Here is a 16,639-nt window from a genome sequence, read left to right on the forward strand (position 1 = left end):
AGATGTCTATGATTGGTTCAGATTTGGTGCGGACCGGACCAAAAATATGTCATTGAACTTTAAAATCAAAGCCTGTCTGGACTGCACCAAATTTGAACCGAACATGTTTTAGGCCCACCGTTTGTAAAACAGGCCATTGCATTGGAGTTATTAATCCTGATTCCTGTGACTAAATACATTTGGCTATTAAAACGCTGAATATCAGCTACCCAACTTTATCGCGAGCCTATGTGCAATGTATTTACATAGCGGGAAATGCAGAAATATTTTATTTTTTGCTATGATCAGCTTGTCAAAAATGTAGATACAAACTTGAAACCACTGATCATGACAATATGGTGAAACTCCTGGACATCATTTGTCATTGTCAATTCCATACTGTCCATTTTACTTTGACCTGTCCTGTTTTTAGGATATGTTGTTTGTTAACATGTCAGCGCATTGTTTATTTGATTGAGCGCCAATTAGGTTAGGCTATTTGATCGGAGAAAACGGCATGATGTAAAAAGTGTAGGTCCTCATTACGTTGTCATACACTTTATGTCCAGCCTGTAAGCTACAGAAAAGGCCACATTATTTCTACCATATACTATAACTGATACATGATTTATGTTCGTTTTTTTGGGGGGACAGAACGTTGGTGGAGCGCTGGGAATGGACAAGCACAATATTTTGTGCCTTTGATAAAGTGGGCATTGCTTACCTAAAAAGTACATATGCTACTGGTTGAGAGAAATAGTTTTTGGGCAGAATTATGTGAGGTTTTATGTGGTCTTGGTCAATTTAGCTCAGAAAAGGCTGCCCTCACCAACCTGCCGCCTAATAATGAGCAGGCTGACGGTGTTTATACAGGACCTCCCGCCTCACCCACCACGAACCAATCATGTCAAAGCGAAGCTCTAAGTAGCCCTCCACAAAGTTACAAAATTTGAGAGGCGCACAGCGGAGCTGTTTGGAGCTTGGTTTGGCCTCTGCATGCCTCTGAAGCTCCGCGATTGAGTCACATTCTCCAACCACATTTCAGATCAAGCATAAATTGGCTTTTAGAAAAATTGTATTCAGTAGTAAACTGACGCTGCGGTTTAATTATAACATTAGATTATTCAAATATGTAATACAAATATCAAAACTTGTTTTATTTTATAGCGCTATATAATGCTTCAGGGCAAATTTTGTTAGCATTTTGGCATGTTTTTCTAGATTCAGAACTTAAAACATTTATAAAGGAAACATTATCCCTTAGATCTAGCACAGCAAATATGTCAATAGTGTAAAGAACATCTAGTGTAAAGAACAATAGTGTAAAGAACACAAAGAACATCTTAATAGCCATCAGTGACGAAGTTAACAAATACTCAAAAGACATATTTGCCTCAAAATAAAAGTTCAATACAAACATTTGTAAACTATGAAATGATTCATTTGAAAATCCCCAATAACAATTCTGATCTTTCAGCGAGCTGACGTTTAGAATACAATCGACAGAGTAGATGTTTTAGAGGTGACAAATTACATTTTTATCCATTCAAGGGGTACACAAAGTAACAATTTTGTTTTTCCTAAATTGCTTCGAATCTAAAAACCTTATTAAAAGAAACATTTGAACCAAAATGCAGATCTTATCTCAGGCAGCTAGAGTTGACAGTATATGGTTGTGATCATGGTGATTTCAAAATTGTTAAAAATAAGCCATGCTCATTCATGATTAATTTAGGATTTTAGACAAACGTCAGAGGGCTATTGCAAGAAACTACATTAGATCATTTTTTTGCAGTTAATATTAATTGCCAGTTTTTAGAATTTAACAGAGTTTGAAATTAGGATATTTTGCTCTAGACAAGGGCAATTCTCGGCCTAGAGCAGACATGGAAATGAATATTTAAACAATTCCAAAAGCAAAACTTTCCCCTTATAAAATTCACCTAAATGTAAAAATTAAGCTCAAATAATGCAACATTTTTCAACTATAAAAATAAAGTTTCCTTGCTGGACAAGGATTATCCAGACTTTTAAGAATCACTATAAATTAGTGCATAAATTAAATATGTAGAAAGTGTATGAACCACATCAAGACAAGAAATTTGTGGCGTAGGTGCATTGCAGAACATGGTCACAGGTAGCATCGAGTTATAACGGTTTATTCGGTACACCAGTGTTTACTCAATATTTACACAACAAAGTGTAGAGAACCCATGATGTGACAGATTCCCAACAGCACAAGGTTGCAGGACTTGAGTCCCATCAAAGAACAGGTTAACCATTAGACAACAACCTGGACACGTTTCTTTCGATAATTTATTTTGTACAGTAAAACAGTATAGAGGTTGTGTTTACATCCTTTCCCGTTGGAGGAAATAACTCATTGAGAGGTTACCCAGAAAGTGAATTAGGGCAACCATATCATAAATACATGTTGTTGTTTTTTTAAAGGACAATCGCAAATCAGAGGGGTCAGAATTTTAGCCGAGAAGCAACATGGGCAGTCAGAATGCAGCTGTCTTTACTTTGGGGGTCTGTAAGCGATCTTCCTGCTCTTCAGCACCGACCACCTGTGCCTCTTCATGTAATAGACCAGGGGGATCAAGATGGCAGAGCCCATGAGCAGCTGGGGGAAGAAATTGTTTGAGTGAGATGGGGTCAATGTCAACTGTGATGAGTGTAATGTAGAAAGGGAGCAATTTGGAAGCAAGGGCCAAAAAGACCAATCCAAAACAGGGGATTTGACTTAGTGACTCCTTTCAAACTTCTTATTTTATGTTTTAAAACATGACAAGTAGTGGTTCCATACATATGAAATTGAATGTAATGAATATAATTTAAAAAGACTTGAGGGATCCAAGCAATGCCCCACATAGACCTACCAATTTTGAAGACTACAAAGGTATTGTGTCAAACAATGGAAAGGAATGTCCTAAATCAGGGATGTATTCACTAGAAACCAACCAAAGAAAATCCAAAATAGAGGGACTACCTGCATTTGTACCCCCCCCCCCCCACATTTTTTTTTCTCCATTGTTAAACATGTTCTATTGAAAAACAGTCCGTGGGGCGACGCACAATTGGCCTAGCGTCGTCCGGGTTAGGGAGGGTTTGGCCGGTAGGGATATCCTTGTCTCATCGCGCACCACCGACGCCTGTGGCGGGCCGGGCGCAGTGCGCGCTAACCAAGGGAGCCAGGTGCACGGTGTTGGTGCGGCACATTGGTGCGTCTGGCTTCCGGGTTGGAGGCGCGCTGTGTTAACAAGCAGTGCGGCTTGGTTGGGTTGTGTTTCGGAGGACGCATGGCTTTCGACCGTTGTCTTTCCCGAGCCCGTACGGGAGTTGTAGCGATGAGACAAGATAGTAATTACTAACAATTGGATACCACCAAATTGGGGAGAAAGGGGAAAATGTATATTTTAAAAAAAAAAAACTGTTTGACTATTGAATACACCCTAGGTTGCAAATACATTTCTGATTACAACCATTTCCATTACGGCAGTGGCTAGCGCCTCCCTGCCAGCTTACCTTCAGGCCCATGCGTTTGCGCTGGTCGTGCTCAGGCTCGGCCGCCCACCGGAGGAAGGTGCACACGTCCTTGGCCACCTGGCTCATGGTGGCTGGGGTTCCTGTCAACACATGAAAATGGAAGGTTTTACTTGCAATGACTGTGATGTGATCGTCTTCTCTACTTTAGTTGAACGCACTGACTAAGTTGCTCTGGATAAGAGCGTCTGCTTAATGACAAAAATGCAAGATTTAAACTACACTGAACAAAAATATAAATGCAACATGTGTTTCATGAGCCGAAATAAAAGATCCAAGAATTGTTCCATTCGCACTAGAGGTCGGCCGATTAATTAGGGACAATTTCAAGTTTTCATAACAATCAGTAATCAGCATTTTTGGACACCGATTATGGCTGATTACATTGCACCCCACGATGAGACTGCGTGGCAGGCTGACTACCTGTTATGCGAGTACAGCAAGGAGCCAAGGTAAGGTGCTAGCTAGCATTAAACGTATCTTATAAAAAACAATCTTAACATAATCACTAGTTAACTACACATGGTTGATGATATTACTAGTTTATCTAGCTTGTCCTGCGTTGCATATAATCGATGCAGTGCCTGTTAATTTATCATTGAATCACAGCCTACTTCACCAAACGTGTGATTTAACAAGCTCATTCGCGAAAAAAGCACTGTCGTTGCACCAATATGTACCTAACCATAAACATCAACGCCTTTCTTAAAATCAATACACAAGTATATATTTTTTAAACCTGCATATTTTGTTAATATTGCCTGCGAACATAAATTTATTTTAACTAGGGAAATTGTGTCACTTCTCTTGCGTTCTGTGCAACAGTCAGGGTATATACAGCAGTTTGGGCCGCATGGCGTGTTGCGAACTGTTTGAAGACCATTTCTTCCTAACAAAGACAGCCAACTTCTCCAAATGAGGGACGATTTAACAAAAGTGCATTTGCGAAAAAAGTACAATCGTTGCACGAATGTACTTAACCATAAACATCAATGCTTTTCTTAAAATCAATACACAGAAGTATATTTTTTTAAACCTGCATATTTAGTTAAAAGAAATTCATGTTATCAGGCAATATTAACTAGGGAAATTGTGTCACTTCTTGCGTTCATTGCATGCAGTCAGGGTATATGCAACAGTTTGGGCCGCCTGGCTCGTTGCGAACTAATTTGCCAGAATTTTACATAATTATGACATAACATTGAAGGTTGTGCAATGTAACAGCAAAATTTAGACTTATGGATTCCACCAGTTAGATAAAATACGGAACGGTTCCGTATTTCACTGAAAGAATAAACGTTTTGTTTTCGAAATGATAGTTTTCGGATTTGACCATATTAATGACCTAAGGCTCGTATTTCAGTGTGTTATTATATTATAATTAAGTCTATGATTTGATAGAGCAGTCTGACGAGGCGGTGGTAGGCAGCAGCAGTGTTCATTGTTCATTCAGTATTGTTGTAATTGTCATTATTACAAATAATCGGTATCGGTGTTGAAAAATCATAATCGGTCGACCTCTAATACGCACAAAAAGGTATCAAATTCTGCACACAAATTTGTTTACATCCCAGTTAGTGAGCATTTCTCCTTTGCCAATCCATCCCCCTGACAGAAGTGGCATATTATGAAGCTGATTAAACAGTATGATCATTGCACCTTGTGCTGGGGATAATAAAAGGCCACTAAAAATGTGCAGGTTTGTCACAACACAATGCCAGTTGTCTCAAGTTGAGGGAGCGTACAATTGGCATGCTGACTGATGGAATGTCTACCAGCGCTGTTGCCAGAGAATGTAATGTTAATTTCTCTACAATATGCTTGCCTCCAACGTCGTTTTAGAGAATTTGGTAGTACGTCCAACTGGCTTCACAACCGCAGACCACATGTATGGCGTTGTGTGGGCGAGTGGTTTGCTGATGTCAAAGTTGTGAACAGAGTGGCCTTGGCGGTGGGGTTATAGTAGCGACAGGCATAAGCTACAGACAATGAACACAATTGCATTTTATTGATGGCAATTTGAATGCACAGAGATATCGTGTCAAGATCCTGAGGCCCATTGTTGTGCCATTCATCTACCTCAATCACCAAATTTTTCAGCATGATAATGCACGGCCCCATGTCGCAAGGACTTGTACACAATTCCTGGAAGCTAAAGTGTCCCAGTTCTTCAATGGCCTGCATACTCACCAGACATGTCACCCATTGACCATGTTTGGGATACTCTGGTGTACGACAGCGTGTTCCAGTTCCCGCCAATATCCAGAAATTTCGCACAGCCATTGAAGAGTGGGACAACATTCCACAGGCCACAATCATCAGCCTGATAAACTCTATGCGAATAAGATGTCACGCTGCATGAGGCAAAAGATGGACAACCCAGATACTAAACCATGCCCCTACTTTTAAAAAAGCCATATTTTACCAATAGATGGATATCTGTATTTCCAATCATTTGAAATCCATAGATTAGGGCCTAATTTATTTATTTAAATTGACTGATTTCCTTATATGAAGTGTAAATTAGTAAAATCTTTGAATTTGCGTTTATTTTTGTTCAGTATATATCCAATATCGAATCATTTTATTTAACTAGGCAAGTAAGTTCAGAACAAATTCTTATTTACAATGTCAACCTGGACGACACTGGGCCAATTGTGCGCTGCCCTATAGGATTCCCAATCACGGTCGGTTGTGATACAGCCTGGAATCGAACTAGTGCCTTAGACCGCTGCGCCACTCTGGAGCCCTTAGTCTATTAATCTATAACCAGAACCTAGATATTTAGTCTGGCATGTCAAGGGTCAAAATGGAGTCGTGCGAGCGATGCAAAAAAAAGAAGCACTTTCTGAATTGATTTATCATTATATTATTTCAAGTTAGTGATCCCTAGCAGAGGGAATCCTACTGACCGTCCTCAAACTCCAGGACCTCATTGTAGATGGGGGGAGCCATGCCGATGGCCTGGCCAGGGAAGTAGGGGTTGTAGTAGAGGCCCTCTCTCACCTCCACTCCAGCAGGGGGCTCACAGTAGCCTGTCAGCAGGGAGAACACATAGTCTTCACCTCCATGTCTGGAACAATGGAGAAAAACAACTTAGGACATAGCACTTGCAAGCTAAGGTATAATATCATGGTAATAGCAGTGGAGTGTCTTGTTGTGGATTTACAAAAGTATTATCCTGCTTTCTAGACACTTAAAAACATTTTTGGTGAAGAAAAGGTTACAATATATTCTACCTTGAATCTAACGTTTCGTTTACTGTCGATATTCCCAAATCCCCAGATACTCTGGAGCACGGGTCTCCAACAGGTCAATCGTAAGCTACCGGTAACTCGCAGCCCACCTATGAGTAGCTCGCCAAACAATTCTGAAAATACATACATTTTCCACTGCAAACTGTCATAAACAAATCGTACAAGTATCAGACACCGCAAGCTCCCATCTAATCAATGTACCATTGACATTATCCCAACGCTGGTTAGCCACTATTGGCTTAAAAAGCCAAACCTAACACTATCTGACAATTAATTTCCAGCAATATTGCCCGCCTGTGTGGCGAGTACATTTGTCTATCACTCCGTGTGTAGCGAGTTGATGTGATAACCATCTTGTAGGTTGACAGATGCTTTACCAAAAACCTTATCAATTCAAATGTTAACAGCAACGTAGGCTTACCAGGCAGAAGTATATCATTTTTATGTATTATTTGTTATTTATAAACTTTGCCATGAAATGAGCAGCAGCAGTGCGGAACCACCACTAGACCGCCACATTCCTCAGGCACTAGATGCACAATTTAAGGGGAATTAGTCAAAGAGAAAGTAGTGCACTAAGGACCCAGGGAAGGAGAGAAGAACGTGCCTATTAGAAAGCTACCAAAAAAAATAGTAGCTTGTGCTCTCCTGCTAGAAAAGGTTGGAGAACATTGCTCTGGAGTGAGCAGCACAGTACCTGGCATTGACAATGTAGCTGAGATCTGGGGGTAAGGCTCCCCCGTTTGCCACACGGGCAGCTTCTGGGTTTGGGTATGGCTTGGGGAAGTAGTCTGAGAGCTTTCCTGGACGGGTGAACATCTCTCCTGACTCGTCAGGGCCATCCACCACCTCAATCTGAGCAGAGAACAGACAGTAGTCAGTGACATGGAGAAAGACCAAGATGTCCCTAGAAACTGATAGGTCAGCTTTTAATTTTTCAGTCATAATGGTTAAAGTTAGGATTTGGAAAAGCTGATCCTAAAACGTTGCCCAAGGACACGTTCTAGCCAGTGACTGACAGTCATCTATAAGGCCATGACCTTGTTTAACTTCTTATGGCTGCAGGGGCAGTATTGAGTAGCTTGGATGAAAGGTGCACAGAGGTGCCCAGAGTAAACAGCCTGCTCCTCAGTCATAGTTGCTAATATATGCATATTATTATTAGTATTGGATAGAAAACACTCTGAAGTTTCTAAAACTGTTTGAATTATGTCTGTGAGTATAACAGAACTCATATTGCAGGCAAAAACCTGGGAAGAAACCTGAGGTTGGTCGATTTTCAACTCAAAGCCTATTGAAAACACAGTAGGATATGGATCTGTTTGCAATTCCTACGGCTTCCACTAGATGTCAACAGTCTGTAGAACCTTGAATGAAGCTTCTACTGTGATGTGGGGCTGAATGAGAGGGGAATTAGTCAGTGGTCTGGCAGAGAGCCAGGTCCTGGTCACGTTCCATTACTTCTATAGACACAAAGGAATTCTCCGGTTGGAACGTTGAATATTTATGATAACAACACCCTAAAGATTGATTCTATACTTAGTTTGACAAGTTTATTCGACCTGTAATATAACTTTTTGAAGTTTTCGTCCGACATTCGGCTGGACCTGCACAAGCGTTTGGATTTGTGTACTAAACGCGCTAACAAAAGTAGCTACTTGGACATTACCGAACAAAACAAACATTTCTTGTGGAGGAGGGAGTCCTGGGAGTGCATTCCGACGAAGATCAGCAAAGGTAAGTGAAGATTTATAATGCTTTTTATGAGTTTTGTTGACTGCACAATTTGGCGGGTAACTGTATGGCTTCCTTTTGTGGCTGAACGCTGTTCTCAGATGATTGAATATTGTGCTTTTGCCGTAAAGATTTTTGAAATCTGACACAGCAGTTGCATTAAGAACAAGTGTATCTTTAATTCTATGTAAAACATGTATCTTTCATCAAAGTTTATGATGAGTATTTATGTTATTTGAAGTGGCTCTCTGCAATTTATCCGGATATTCTGGAGGCATTTCTGAACATGGCGAGGTTTTTGGATATAAATATGAACTTAATCGAACAAAACATATATGTATTGTGTAACATGAAGTCCTATGAGTGTCATCTGATGAAGATCATTAAAGGTTAGTGATTCATTTTATCTCTATTTCTGCTTTTTGTGACTCCTGTCTCTGGGTGGAAAAATAGCTGTGTTTTTCTGTGATTTTACGGTGACCTAACAATCGTTTGTGGTGCTGTAAAGCCTATTTAAAATCGGACACTTTGGTGGGATTAACAACATGATTACCTTTAAAATGGTATAAGATACATGTATGTTTGAACAATATTAATTATGAGATTTGTTTGAATTTGGCGCCCTGCACTTTCACTGGCTGTTGTCATATCATCCCGTTAACGGGATTGCAGCCATAAGAAGTTAATTAATCTAATGGCCAAGGACAAACCCTTACCTCCTCAGCCAAAACCTTCACTTCGGCCTCTGTGTGCGACACGCCGACCAAGTTACGGAAGGCCAGGTACTCCATGCTGTGACACGCTGAACACACTTGCTTGTACACCTGATATCCACGGCGAATGCTGCAATATAATGAAAAACAGACATTACATCCAGTCCTCTTTTTCAGGTAAATATGATCTAGCATGTAATAAGATTCCTTGAGAAAAATTATATTTCCTTAAGATTCTAAATGTCTCAAATCAAATTTCCTATTGCTAGCACTGGAAAAAGCCTTGGTGATATCATATGATGTATCATGCAATTACACGAGATATGTTAAAGTAATTGTATGGCCTTCATGGTTAGGAGTTAGCTAATACCTGGCGTGGTCGAGGGCTGACAGCATGCCGCTGTGGGTCCAGGGGTAGTTGGGGGGATGAAGCTCCAGGTCTGAAGCCTTAACCGACTGCTGCAGCATCAGAGCCAGTCCGGCCCCTCCAGTTGTCAACACGCCCAATGTTGTCAGGGCCACCTTCTTTGACCTGGGTAGACTGGCAAACGACATGTTGGCCTGTTGAGGAAGAGAGTTGACATAGAATGAATGTAGATAACAAACTGACATTTGTTATCCATTTGAGGTATTCGTCGCCATACTTTTTGCCTTAGCCAAAATAACCATAATATTGTGGTCAATATTTGTTGGTTCACGAGATCACTGAATATGCGTCCCATGTCAAGGCAAAGGCATACAACTAAGCACTTATGAAACTGCCCTTTATCCATCCTTGGTTTCACAACAGATACCAAAAGAGTCAGCCTTCTAGCATCACAAGAGGACTGGGGTAGGCAAACAGCAACATAGATAGCATAGCTAGTGATTAATGAAGTTGCATGAAGTCAGTAGGATATCAATTTGCTATACTGGCTGGCATCAAATACCTTTCACAAGTATAATGATAACCACACATGAAACACCGAGAAACAAGCTCACGTAGTTAGGAGGACGTTTCCCAGTTTGCAGCCTCATAAAATACTGACTAATGTTAGCAAGTCTCGAGTCAATTGTTTTCAAACTGGCTATCTAGCTACCGAACAACGTTAGCTATGGAAAATTCAAACTACCTCTGCTCTGGCTCAGTTAAAATCTCATAATGCTGGCTACCTGGGTTTTCCTTTCTAGCTTGCTAGGTAACTAATACTATAGTGTAGGGATGTAACAATTCACATCGGTCCCTTATTCAAATGTATTAGATACAAGTGCATCAGTCAGCAGACCCCAAACCGATCCAAAAGTAGCATGCATTGGTCAGAAAAATCAATTCAAACGTTACAAATCGCCAGTTCACACAAAAAAGTTTACTCATATTATAATCTTTCTACCTTACGAAAATACCTCATTTTGTGACAACTGATGCTTTCTCTCCTTCAGTGTCGAACTGCATGTAACTGTGTTGAGTCATTGATCTAAAAGTCATTTTGGATGCCGATCAACCACAGGCAACATCAGTAGCCTGGTCAAACTGCGCACTGACCAACGCGAGGTAAACGGCCTGTTCCTGATCTTGTACATCTACGTGGCACCTTCAGCATTCAAACCCCAAAAAGTCTTGTGTGATATTAAGCTTTAGTTGAGTAACAACCGATGTACTGTTGACTAACCCCATTTCGTACAAATTTGCGCAACCGCTGCATTCAAACGAGGCTGCAATAAAAACGAATGGGACTGTAGCGAATGTGTTAGCATCAAAATCTGAGGTGTGAACTACGTTTATATTCAAGCATTGATTAACATGGTAATGGCCCGATAATATTGAGGAAAAAACTGACCCTTCGGCAGACTTTTCTTAGCGGATATTCAATTTGCAATGATTGTACTATGGGGCGTTTCAAGCCCCGAAGTGAGCATAATTGTACACTCGATCAAAAACGAGGGCTGAGGGGCTTACGTTGCAAACTTCTCGTTTGGCTAATCGTTTGGACCGACGTCCAATATGGTGACGGGGATTCCCCCAAGGGCATAAAGCGAGGGTAAGTGGACGAGGGTGTCTTGAGTTTGAAACGCAGCACTAGTCAATTGTACTGAATGCATTCATTTTTTGCGTCATCACTGCAAGCCATCATGACTCTCAAAAGCCGCCGTTTACTTCTCAAAATCAAATCTAATTTTATTGGTCACATACACATGGTTAGCAGATGTTATTGCCAGTGTAGCGAAATGCTTGTGCTTCTAGTTCCGACAGTGCAGTAATATCTAACATGTAATCTAACAATTCCACAACTACCTAATACACACATCTAAGTAAAAGAATGGAATAAGAATATATACATAAATATATGGATGAGCAATGACAGAGGGAAGATGCAATAGATGGTATAAAATACAGTATATACATATGAGATGAGTAATTAAAGATATGTAAACATTAAAGTGGCCAGTGATCCATTTATTAAAGTGGCCAATGATTTCAAGTCTGTAAGTAGGCAGCAGCCTCTGTGTGTGAGTGATGGCTGTTTAACAGTCTGCTGGCCTTGAGATTGAAAAACAGCTTCTGTCTCTCGGTCCCAGCTTTGATGCACCAGTACTGACTACACCTTCTGGATGGTAGCAGGGTGAACAGGCAGTGGCTTGTGTGGTTGTTGTCCTTTATGATCTTTTTGGCCTTCCCGTGACATCGGGTGCTGTAGGTGTCCTGGAGGGCAGGTAGTTTGCCCTCAGTGATGCGTTGTGCAGACCACACCACCCTCTGGAGAGCCTTGCGGTTGTGGGGAGTACAGTTGCCATAACAGGCGGTGATACAGCCCGACAGGGTGCTCTCAATTGTGCATCTGCAAAAGTTTGTGAGGGTTTTAGGCGACAAATTGAAGTGGGTCTAGGCTGACAGGTACGGTGGAGGTGATATGATCCTTGACTAGCCTCTCAAAGCACTTCATGATGACAGAAGTGAGCACTACGGGGCGATAGTCATTTAGTTCAGTTACCTTTGCCTCCTTGGGTACAGGAACAATGGTGGCCATCTTGAAGCATGTGGGGACAGCAGACTGGGATAGAGAGCGATTGAATATGTCCGTAAACACACTAGCCAGCTGGTCTGCGCATGCTCTGAGGACGCGGCTAGGGATGCCGTCTGGGCCAGCAGCCTTGCAAGGGTTAACACGTTTAAATGTCTTACGTCAGCTACAGTGCAGGAGAGCCCACAGTCCTTGGTAGTGGGCCGGGTCGGTGTCACTATCCTCAAAGCGGGCAAAGAAGGTGTTTAGTTTGTCTGGTAGCAAGACGTCGGTGTCCATGACGTGGCTGGTTTTCTTATTGTAGTCCTTGATTGTCTGTAGACCCTGCCACATACGTCTCGTGTCTGAGCCGTTGAATTGCGACTCCACTGTCTCCGTACTGACATTTTGCTTATTTGCCTTGCGGAGGGAATAACTACACTGTTTGTATCTGGCCATAATTCCAGTCACCATGTCATGGTTAAATGCGGTGGTTCGCACTTTCAGTTTTGTGCAAATGCCGCCATCTATCCATGGTTTCTTTGTTAGGGTAGGTTTTAATAGTCACAGAGGGTACAACATCTCCCATGCACTTCCTTATTAACTCACTCACCGAATCAGCGTATACGTCGACATTATTCTCTGAGGCTACCCGGAACATGTCCCAGTCCGCGTGACCAAAACAATCTTGGAGCGTGGATTCCGATTGGTCAGACCAGCATTGAATAGTTCTTAACATGGGTACATCCTGTTTGAGTTTCTGACTATAGGAAGGGAGGAGCAAAATGGAGTCGTGGTCAGTTTTGCCAAAAGGAGGGCGGGCCTTGTATGCATTGCAGAAGTTAAAGTAGCAGTGATCCAGAGTTTTGCCACCACGAGTACTACAGTCAATATGCTGATAGAATTTAGGCAGCCTTGTTCTCAAATTTGCTTTGTTAAAATCCCCAGCTACAATAAATGCAGCCTCAGGATATATATGGTTTCCAGTTTTCATAAAATCCAGTGAAGTTCCTTGAGGGCCGTCGTGGTATCGGCTTGAGGGGGATATACACGGCTGTGACAGTAACCGAGGAGAATTCCCTTGGGAGATAATACGGTCGGCATTTGACTGTGAGGAATTCTAGGTCAAGTGAACAAAGGGACTTGAGTTCCTGTATGTTGTTATAATTACACCATGAGTCGTTAATCATGAAACATACACCCCCGCCCTTCTTCTTCCCAGAGAGATCATTATTCCTTTCGGCACGACGTACAAAGAATCCAGGTGGCTGTATCGACTCTGACAGCATATCCCGAGAGAGCCATGTTTCCATGGAAAAGATTGTTACAATCCCTGATGTCTCTCTGGAAAGCAACCCATGCCCTAATTTCTTCTACCTTGTTATCTAGTCTGGACATTAGCGAGTAATATACTCTGAAGCGGTGGGTGGTGTGCTCACCTCCGAAGTTTGACCAGAAGACCGGAGATAACTTTAGCCCCGCCCTAAAAAACAGTTTCAAATTCAACACAAACCTTCAAATAGGTATATGACACATTATATAAACTCTTTATAGTGTTTTATTTACATTTTTGCAGTGATAAGTTAGACAGATAAGGTGAAAAAAGCAGTTTGCACACAAGGCTTATTCCTATCACGCAGTAGGTGTCGCTTCTCCACCCGCCATTTTTAAAAAGACTCGACAGAGCTCATTGCCTTCTTCAATCATGCAGACGGCAACATGAAGGTCTTGTCATTGATTTTGCTGGAAAGGGAAGAAATTCAGCTTTACAATGGTATTCATATTAGTTAACCTAAAAGTATTATGTTTTTTGGGATGTTAAAATAAGGTAAATTGTACATTACAGCGCAGTGTACAAAAGAGCGTTAGCTAATTATAATTTGCTATGTTATTTTCATCTATGCCCTGTTAAATTGTGTTTTACCGGAATAAAAGTAAGCTAGTGGTACCGGAAACAAATCTGGCTATGCATGCAGCACAGAGCATACAATAGATTTGATTTTGATTGTTCAGGTTCACCATCAGTAATAGTTTTGGTAGTTTTGCTTTAAACAATCAGTGTATTTCATAATCAACAACTTTAGCATTTTAGCAATTTTTATTTTAGCTTGTTAGCTAACCCTTCAAGTTAATCCTTAACCTAACTCCTAAACTTAACCCCTAGCCCAGCTAACGTTAGCCACCTAGCTATAATTCATAGTAATTTTAATTTGTAACATATCATATGAAATGGGTGATGGACACAAATAAAATCATACCCGTGCTTGACCTGGACTGAAATAGTACTGTTTATATTTAGGTGCAGGACCTCCACAATGCTTTTGAGCTAATATTCAATAAGAGGAACAGGAGATCAAGCTGTAGAACGTGTGGTGCTGGTGTTGTGCCGACCCCCCCCCCCCCCCCCCCCCTTTCGCGTGAACGCGTACGCACTCAATTCTTCCTTGCTGCTACTTGCTTGCTAGTTGAGATTTCTGATTACGTTTTGCTGCGTTTCATTTTACATGTCGGTTTGATCGCACGGGAGGCACTAGTAATGTCTGCAATTTTCAGTTTGGCTATTTGTTCATGTGTATTAGTCCATAACTAAATCACCCATAAAAAAATAAAATGAAACACAGCCTAATGTGATCAGAAATCTCAACTAGCAAGCAAGCAAGTCAAAGCAATGAAGAATTGAGTGCGTGCGCGTTCACGCGAAGGGGGGGTTCTGGCAGGGGGGAACTTTTCGGCACAACACCGGTAACGTAAACTCACCCCATTCCGTACAAATGTATCATGCCATAACATACAGCACGCATAAAGCAACTATTTCTGTCTTACAATCTCTCTCCACCAGGTGTAGCACTTCTCTCTACCATTTAAAAACAAGAAATGGACAATGACAGTGGTAAGGGTGATACCTAGTCATTTGTTGCTTCATCACTACAAGCAGTCATGACTCAAAAGCCTCGTCAATGATTTTGTTAGAAAGGGGAGAAATTGTGCTTTACAATGGTATTGACATTACAGTTGATCTGGAAGTATTACGTTTTTTGGGCGCTAAAATAAGGTCAATTGTACGGACCAAGGCGATGTACAGGAGTGAGTTAGTTTACGTTACTCAGCTCAGGTGAGCTCCCGTCCAAGTCAAGTACTGATACACACCATACTAAATGGATGTCCCGGATTTATGTACAGAGTAATACGAAATACTATGAGACCAGGTTGGTGATACCGGCATACTGCTTTGATTTTAAAGTAAACTGCTTTTCGATTTCAACACATGCTCCGGTATCAAACGTAACATCACTATTATCAACCACCCATCACGTCAAATATAGCACACTGAGTTGCACTTTAACATGTAGCTATCTACCTCACACTGGGTAACGTAATCATTGCCCGAGTGACCTTGTATGTGTAAGCTAGCTACCCGGGTAGCTGTCAGGGTGGCTTTGAAAGTTAAATTTATTTTTAGAAACGAACAAACTCCAAAACAGCATAAACATGTTAGCATACCCGAGGAGCCTTGATCATTTTTGGCGTGCATAGGAAGGCTCGTCCAGTCCCCGATAGCACGACCACTCGTAGTGCCGCCATATTTTTGTCGTCTGATGCCTCGAAAGACAGCGGAACGCGGCTGAATCCACTGCCCCTCCCCTTCCCTACAGAAAATTACACAAGATGTGTTTATACAACCTTGCCTTGCTTTAAGTGTTTGACAGCCAATTTTGTGTCATGTGTATCGACAATGTCTACATAATCATGTTTTATTGTTCGAACGAATGAAATATAGCGAATATCAGACGTTATTTGAAGTTAATTCATAAAAAGTTGTGAAGGCCATAATAAAAACGGCGACACCTATTGGTCGGGGGACTTTAAGATGACAAAACTGTGTTTAACTGTTTAATTCTTCTTGAAATTATTGAATAGTCTTATTTGGTCAGAAGTTGCAAGAGATGGCAGCATTGGTTTGTAAGCGTGTAGATAGCAGTGTAGTGTGTTCGTGCAGCAGCTGTCCTCCAATAATCCCCTGCCCTGGAGAGTGCAGGGCCTACTTTCCCCTCCCAAAAAATCTAACATGCAGCCCATGACTGTCATATTTGTAAATAAAAGGTACACTGGTATAATCATATTAAAATATTTGTTTTTGCATGTTTCAAGCATGCTGTAGGTAACATATTGGGTCGACCTGAATAATGAGATAGACCAGTAGATGGAGTCAAAGCCCCATAAAATCAGCTGTCTGGTAAAATTTGGTCAACAGTGTGCAAAATGGCAATGATTTGTCATTCTGCTTTACAAGAGCTGTAATGTCCTTCCAGCAGTAGCGGTGCCTGGGTAAAAACACTGGGGAAGCCAAGCCCCCCCCCCCCCCCATATTACAACCTACACTGTGTGTGTTGCCATAATTGCATTGTTTGCTGTTAATTCATATGCCTTGTGA

The 16,639-nt window shown here is 41.4% G+C and overlaps 1 protein-coding gene across 1 annotated transcript; it reads right to left on the reverse strand.

The window, feature by feature from the left end:
* Positions 1-2,122: 2,122 nt before the first annotated feature.
* LOC129840443 (cytochrome c1, heme protein, mitochondrial) lies at positions 2,123-15,841 on the reverse strand. The gene is made up of 7 exons (XM_055908348.1): positions 15,709-15,841; positions 9,600-9,790; positions 9,233-9,359; positions 7,480-7,637; positions 6,438-6,598; positions 3,508-3,608; positions 2,123-2,605 (listed from the first exon to the last, which is right to left on the reverse strand). The coding sequence occupies exons 1-7, from the start codon at positions 15,787-15,789 to the stop codon at positions 2,501-2,503; spliced, it is 924 nt and encodes a 307-aa protein (XP_055764323.1). The 5' UTR covers positions 15,790-15,841; the 3' UTR covers positions 2,123-2,500.
* Positions 15,842-16,639: the final 798 nt, after the last annotated feature.

Source organism: Salvelinus fontinalis, chromosome 3, assembly GCF_029448725.1.
Source record: "Salvelinus fontinalis isolate EN_2023a chromosome 3, ASM2944872v1, whole genome shotgun sequence".
In the NCBI taxonomy this organism is placed as follows: Eukaryota; Metazoa; Chordata; class Actinopteri; order Salmoniformes; family Salmonidae; genus Salvelinus; species Salvelinus fontinalis.

What these genes read in the sequence shown, in the direction of transcription:
- LOC129840443 (XM_055908348.1), bottom strand. Translation starts at nt 15,789, where the DNA reads ATGGCGGCACTACGAGTGGTCGTGCTATCGGGGACTGGACGAGCCTTC. An exon ending in AAATGATCAAGGCTCCTCGG is followed by an intron (nt 9,791 to 15,708) that starts GTATGCTAACAT and finishes CTTCCTCAACAG; the next exon opens with GCCAACATGTCGTTTGCCAG. An exon ending in GGTCCTGGAGTTTGAGGACG is followed by an intron (nt 3,609 to 6,437) that starts GTCAGTAGGATT and finishes ATGTGTTGACAG; the next exon opens with GAACCCCAGCCACCATGAGC.